At 32.6% G+C, this 7,798-nt stretch overlaps 1 protein-coding gene across 1 annotated transcript in view; it reads right to left on the bottom strand.

Annotated features, from left to right (window-relative positions):
* Positions 1-6,111: 6,111 nt before the first annotated feature.
* LOC101504293 (chaperone protein dnaJ GFA2, mitochondrial-like) overlaps positions 6,112-7,798 on the bottom strand; it is a 21,691-nt gene continuing 20,004 nt past the window's right edge. The window contains exons 17-18 of the mRNA XM_004506438.4: positions 7,228-7,300; positions 6,112-6,661 (exon numbers count right to left, since the gene is read on the bottom strand). Coding sequence (XP_004506495.1) covers positions 6,565-6,661; positions 7,228-7,300 — 170 coding nt within the window. The 3' untranslated portion in view covers positions 6,112-6,564. The remainder of the gene's footprint in view (positions 6,662-7,227; positions 7,301-7,798) is intronic.

Raw genomic sequence — 7,798 nt, 5'->3', positions numbered from 1 at the left:
ACAAGCGTTGCAGACTTTTAGAATTCGAACAGGGTGACCATGTATTTCTGAGAGTCACCCCTACTACTGGAGTAGGTAGAGCCTTGAAATCGAAGAAGTTGACTCCGAAATTCATTGGACCATACCAGATTTCTGCACGAATTGGGCCTGTTGCTTATCGGATTGCATTGCCTCCGATACTGTCCAATATCCATGACGTGTTTCATGTGTCACAATTGAGGAAATATCTCGCAGATCCATCTCATGTGATCGAACCAGACACAATCCAGCTAAAGGATAACCTGTCGTTCGAAGTACCACCTGTGAGAATTGATGACCGGAAGATCAAGCGATTGAGGACTAAGGATGTTTCATTGGTCAAGGTGATCTGGAACCCAATTAGTGGAGATGCGACTTGGGAAAATAAGCTTAAGGAGGACAAAATTAACCTAAATATAAATCCAATGATACAAACACACCTAATCTCCCATAATTTTAAAGTACACTTAATGTATTTTGGATTTTGAGCTCGGAGGCTTTTTAGCCAAAGTTAATAATATTTTGAAGTTTATATGATCAAAAAGTTATTTTGATGCCGTTTGGAATTACTCGTCGATGAATAAATTAAATTAACTGCGGTGAATCCTTTACTGAGAATTTAATGCGTTTCGGGTAAAATGGTAATTTAACAAATATCTAGATATTTTGAGATATTTGTTAAGTTATATTTAGTATATATTTATGTTTGGTTGGAGGGAAAAAGAAAGGAAAATAGAAGGAAGGAAAAGGAAAAGAAAAGGATATAAAAAGGAAAGAAGGAAAAAGGAAGAAATGAAAAACAAAGGAAAGAAAAAGAAAGGAAGGAAAATCTGATTTTTCCATCTTCTTCCTCTGTCACTCACGCGCACCAATTTCCTTCTTCTCCTCCATTTTCGTCCTTCTTTGCTTTCTTTCTTCAAGTTTAGAAACCCAAAGCTTGGTGAGTGTTAGGATAAGTTAGAAGGATAAGTTAGAAACCCAAAGCTTGGTGAGTGTTAGGACAAACCCATCCGTTTCATCTAGATCTAAGCTTCGTTTCGCGAAGAGTTAGAAGGGAAAGTTGCTCACTACCACGCTACGGTGCTAGGGGACCAACTTGGAGGCGACGTTGCGAGCGGAGATTTTTACCGGTTTTACTCGCGGTACCGGAAACCCACGTTAAAGCTAACGTTAAGGTAAGGGCTCATTCCAAACTTTTAGTTTGCATTTAGGGACTTATCTGTGATTGTGTGGAAAGGATCTTGTTAGGGTTTGAGTATTGATTTGGGGGAAAATGGATCTAAGACTTTACAGGTAAAATCTTAGAGTTAGGTTTTGGTTATATTTGATGGATGTTTCGTGGAAAATGAACTTAACTCATTTGTGTATGATTATGGGTAAAATCTTAGAGTTAGGTTTTGGTTATATTTGATGGATGTTTCGTGGAAAATGAACTTAACTCATTTGTGTATGATTATGGGTAAATGAAATTTGATGTGTTTTGAGTGCTATGTTGTGTTGATTTGTGTTCGTCGTATTTGACGGGTTCTAAGTTAATACCGATGAAATTTGATGTGTTTTGGTGTGGATTGTGAATTGAATTTGATAAAATGTTTTGAGTTGGTTTTGTTGTGAAATTTGAAAACCATTAGAGTTAAACGAGTATTAAAAATGGGGAATCTTTTAATATCTCGGTTTACTTAATGTGTGTTTGTGAAAATCGTTTAAGTTAACTGGATATTAAGAATGGGGAATCTCTTAATGTCTGGGTTACTTAATGTTGTTTTGAAAAATCGTTTAAGTTAACTAAGCGTTAAGAATGGGGAATCTCTTAATGTCTCGGTTACTTAATGTTTTGTTTTGAAAATCGTTAAGTTAAATGAGTATTAAGAATGGGGAATCTCCTAATGTCTTGTTTACTTAATGTTTTGTTTTGAAAATCGTTAAGTTAAATGAGTATTAAGAATGGGGAATCTCTTAATGTCTCGGTTACTTAATATTTTGTTTTAAAGAAAAATCGTTTAAGTTAACTGGGCGTTAAGAAGGGGGAATCTCTTAATGTCTCGGTTACTTAACATTTTGTTTTGAAAACCGTTTAAGTAAACTGGGCGTTAAGAATGGGGAATCTCTTAATGTCTCGGTTACTTAACATTTTGTTTTGAAAACCGTTTAAGTAAACTGGGCGTTAAGAATGGGGAATCTCTTAATGTCTCGGTTACTTAACATTTTGTTTTGAAAACCGTTTAAGTAAACTGGGCGTTAAGAATGGGGAATCTCTTAATGTCTCGGTTACTTAACATTTTGTTTTGAAAACCGTTTAAGTTAACTGGACGTTAAGGAGGGGGAACCTCTTAATGCCTCGGTTACTTAATATTTTGTTTTAAAGAAAAATCGTTTAAGTTAACTGGGCGTTAAGAATGGGGAATCTCTTAATGTCTCGGTTACTTAATATTTTGTTTTAAAGAAAAATCGTTTAAGTTAACTGGGCGTTAAGAATGGGGAATCTCTTAATGTCTCGGTTACTTAATATTTTGTTTTGAAAACCGTTTAAGTAAACTGGGCGTTAAGAATGGGGAATCTCTTAATGTCTCGGTTACTTAATATTTTGTTTTGAAAACCGTTTAAGTAAACTGGGCGTTAAGAATGGGGAATCTCTTAATGTCTCGGTTACTTAATGTTCGTTTTTGAAAATCGTTTCAGTAAATGAGTATTAAGAATGGGGAATCTCTTAATGACTTATTTACTGAATGTTTTGTCTTGAAAATCGTTAAGTTAAATGAGAATTAAGAATGGGGAATCTCTTAATGACTTATTTACTGAATGTTTTGTCTTGAAAATCGTTAAGTTAAATGAGAATTAAGAATGGGGAATCTCTTAATGACTTATTTACTGAATGTTTTGTCTTGAAAATCGTTAAGTTAAATGAGAATTAAGAATGGGGAATCTCTTAATGACTTATTTACTGAATGTTTTGTCTTGAAAATCGTTAAGTTAAATGAGAATTAAGAATGGGGAATCTCTTAATGACTTATTTACTGAATGTTTTGTCTTGAAAATCGTTAAGTTAAATGAGAATTAAGAATGGGGAATCTCTTAATGACTTATTTACTGAATGTTTTGTCTTGAAAATCGTTAAGTTAAATGAGAATTAAGAATGGGGAATCTCTTAATGTCTCGCTTTGTTTATGTGTGTTTCGGTAAATCGTGCTGACCCGGGATAGGTGGCACCTTGGTAAACAGTACGGGCCCGTGATAGGCAGTACGTTTACGATTTACGTTTGGTAAGTCGTGCTGACCCGGGATGGGTGGCACCTCGGTAAACAGTACGGACCCGTGATAGGTAGTACGTTTACGACTTACGTTCCTGAGGGAATTGTGTTTGGTAAGTTGTGCTGACCCGGGATAGGTGGCACCTCGGTAAACAGTACGGACCCGTGATAGGTAGTACGTTTACGACTTACGTTCCTGAGGGAATTGTGTTTGGTAAGTTGTGCAGACCCGGGATAGGTGGCACCTCGGTAAACAGTACGGACCCGTGATAGGTAGTACGTTTACGACTTACGTTCCTGAGGGAATTGTGTTTGGTAAGTTGTGCAGACCCGGGATAGGTGGCACCTCGGTAAACAGTACGGACCCGTGATAGGTAGTACGTTTACGACTTACGTTCCTGAGGGAATTGTGTTTGGTAAGTTGACTTATACTAATATTGTCAGTTTGACATCTTATTTGAATGGGTCCCACGTACCATTTGTTGTTGTGTAAATGCTTTGGATTTATAATTGGAGAAACTTTTCCGCTGCTTGTAAATTATAATGACTCAATTATTTATCCAAATGCATTTTCTTGTTTATTTCTCTGTTTCAGTTTAATTTCTTTTGAAAAAAAAAATACATTCTCGCTTTGAAAAATGGGGTGTTACAATGTGACATGAAGTTTTATGATATAAAACCATCTAGATGTATTAATTATTCATATTTCATTAATTAAATTAAAAATATAAAATAATTCTAAAGTTGAAAGTTAAATTTTTACAGTGTTTTATTTCAATTTCATGGTTGTTAACCATTTACATCATTCTATCATATATCACGTTATTTAAAATATATCATATCATCATTGTTTTAGTTAAAAAAACATAATGAGGAACCAAAATTATCGACTTTTAAAATAGACATACCAATTTTATGAATTAGTAAAAATATGGAGACTAAAACTGCAATTAAATCAAATATTTATCTGCAATAGTTTACAAAGACATATTTTCTTTTATAAAATACTCTTAACAATTTTACTAAAATACTTAGTTAAAATAAACAACTCATGTTACATACATATATGCATTTTGAATATAATAAATAACGGCAAACTAAAATAATAACAACCACATAATAAGTTATTGAAAAAATATATATAAATATAATTTAACACACAAATATCTTAATTTGATACTACTAATATCCTTGATTAATTAAAATAAATCATATCTTATATAATTTCAAAAAATTTAAACACTAGCATAATTATTTAAAAGAAACTATTAAAATTATTATTAAATAATAATAGCTCTCATATAGTAGAATTTAATGAAGGAAAACAATTAATTAAGACAATCTCATAGAGAAAACAGTTAGAAAATTAAAAGGACCGAAAAGAGAGGTGTCTTACTGTCATAAATGAGTAAAGTGACGTTCATAGTTCATAAAATATTCATCCAAAGGTACTTGGGTATAAAACGATGAATATTGTAATGTAGTTGGAGAATTTGTTATGTTAGCCACTATAACAGTATATTCCAATGTTGTTCTTTTTGTAAAGTAGCTACGACTACATATCATTTTGTCCTTGAGAATCTTATTTGTGGTTACAACCGTTTAACCTATTTGTTTGTCCTCAATAGTTAATTCACGATGGCCACGCCTATAGGGATCATGGGACCAATAGCGATTAGTCTCTTTTGAATAGACTCGCTCATGGAACGTCTCGAAATAATACCGGGAGTAAATTTCAACTTTAATGGTATATGAGCAATTCTTCATGTTGCTTTTACTGAACTTTCCTCTTATATCATCAAACAATGCATCACCCATGAGTACACCACCAAAACTTATCTATTACAAATTCAAAACAACTACTAATTCAAACTTCATCAAAACCATAAATATGATCAACACGTCTCCTACTTGAAGTAGGATACCTACATTTACAATTTTTACTTCGGTATTATATTGTTCAATTTTTACAATTTTAAGCATGAATGGTTACTATGAATATATTTTTATTTGATTATTTGTCGAAGAAAAAAATAATGTCTAGACTTTATATTATAGGAGAATGTATAATCAGTTATTTTCCTTCATTGCATCAAATATACAATATTAACATTTATTGTACATACATGTAATTCGTTGTTTAAGTAACTACCAGTTCTTTATAATGTTTGTCACAAAATTCATTGATAATTTTTGAATTTTTATTACTTGAAATGAATCTGCTTCCATTTCTACTTTTCTTAACTGTTCAACAACTCCTTCCTGCTGTTATAAAATTTCAAATAGTTCTCAAAATTCTCTATTTTAAATTATCTAATAAATAAGTTAATGAAAGTAGATTCTCTTCATGAACTCTTCACAAATCAAACATGAATCTTTCAATTCATTCAACTCTCACACTCAATTTGATATGGAAAATGTTTCTTTATTATCAAATGAGCTGCTTGTCCTTAATAAAATATCTGAACGACTCTTCTCACAAAAAATTTGACAGTAAAGTTGATTTTTTTCTGCTAGTCCAGAAATACTTAGTAACTTATACGCAAGTCATCAGTTGCACATTCTATAAAAAGAGGTGTTGAACACCAATTTTCCATCGTAAAGAGAATTCAAGTCATTTTATCGACATGAGTGTTGCTCCACATATAAAAAATAGAATTTCTATAAGAGCATGATTCGATCAGGCCTGAAAATATTAAAAGGGGGGCTGAGATTGACCCTTATAGATAGTATTGCTGCATGAATTAATTAATTTTAAAATGAAAAGCACATGTCCCCGTGAAATTTTCACTCTAATTCTAACTTTTAAAGGTGTACCAAAGTTTAAAAAATCATAACAAGAGCATGACAACACAAAAGATATGAGGTATATTACAGTGTATTTATGAATTTATTTTTATAGCAATCCTTCAATCTTGACACAAACCTTCTACTCCTAGTTTTACCTATAGGACACAGATGAGATTGCCTTGTATATATAAATGAAAGAACAAAAAGAATTAGAAATTTGAGACTTGCTCAATTTCTGTTGAAATTAAAATATGTACACCATTAACTAGAACTCTACAAATGCACAAGCATATGAGAATATTGATTTCTTTGTTCTAACTTTTATAATTTGAATTGTGAGCATCACTTGTGACAAAAAAATAAATACTCTCTAAGTGGAAGGAGTCAAACAAAAATCCCCTTAATTAATGAGCCTACAAAACTTCAACAGCAAGTTGGCTTCCACCTAGCTGAGCATGACTTGGTAGTACTAAATAAATAGTGAAAAGTGGAGGCCCTGCAAATGTTTCTAATTAGAAGACGATGCAGCTCTCCGTTTATCAAATTCCTCTTGCTCTTCCTTGGCAAACTCTTCGATCAATTTATGTTGTCTCTCTGTCAGGTTTCTGTAAAAACATTTTAAACATGGTTATTGATCAGAGATCCAAATCGTGAATCAACAAGACCTATTTTTAGAATTGTGAATTGAAATTTATTATAAATCGTAAGATATATGGTCAGAAAAAACATAACATTTTTTTGTAAATCAAGTGATATACATAAAAAACATGAGCTGATATATCATAGAAAGAACTTCAAAATAATGCAAGATTCTAGTCATATATTAAAATGACATGAAAAAGTGACTAACTACACAATGTTAAGGGGGGGAAGTGCAATTCATCAATGAGTTTAGACTCATCATAACCAATCGAGATTCACCAAAATGCATCAAGATTCATGCTGCTACAATTTACGTAAACATGAGCATATATTGGTTTGATTCAGTTTTGTTTCAAACTAAAGCTGAGTCACATGTATGGTACAATACCGATAACCATGATATCATTTCAAATAAAGGCACTTTAAATGCTAATTAAACATTAAACATCCATGTCAAAGCTAAGCATGCAGAAGTACAAAGAGAAAAACACGGTATATAAATAACCCTAAAACATTATGAGAAACTCACGTTGGAATGCTGACATTAAAATGAACATATTGGTCCCCATATTTTAAGTTGTGAGTATCTTTTGAACTGATCCCTGTTAAAAGAAAAAGCAAGACACGATTGAAGAAAGAAGTCATTGTACTGCAAAACCCATCTATTAAATATCCAAGCAGCAACATGTTCATATATTCCAAATCAGTGTTATCACAAAATCGTTATAGAAGATAGCCCCTATTTTGAAACTTTACACTCTGTATAAAATGTAAGCTATATACATAAAAACACAACAACTAGCTGTATGCCTGACCAGTGAGAGAGTAAAATATGACAGCATGAGCGAGTGATAGAGCTAAGAAGGACTGTAGGCCACCTATTACTAAAGTGTATGTGAGGCGTCGGCCTGGCACTAAATGAAAATAACTAACTAGTGAATAATAGTTAGTGGGAATAGAATAAATAGGAGGGAAAGAGAGGAATGGGGGCAATTTTGGAAAACAGTGGAGTAGGAGTAACTGATTCTGGGAATCAGTTAGAGATTTCTGTTTTCTTCCCCATCTATCTGTTTTCTTCCCATCTATCTGTTTTCCTTCTT

Source organism: Cicer arietinum, chromosome 6 (genome assembly GCF_000331145.2).
Source record: "Cicer arietinum cultivar CDC Frontier isolate Library 1 chromosome 6, Cicar.CDCFrontier_v2.0, whole genome shotgun sequence".
NCBI lineage: Eukaryota > Viridiplantae > Streptophyta > Magnoliopsida > Fabales > Fabaceae > Cicer > Cicer arietinum.
This window is presented reverse-complemented; position numbering and strand designations above follow the sequence as displayed.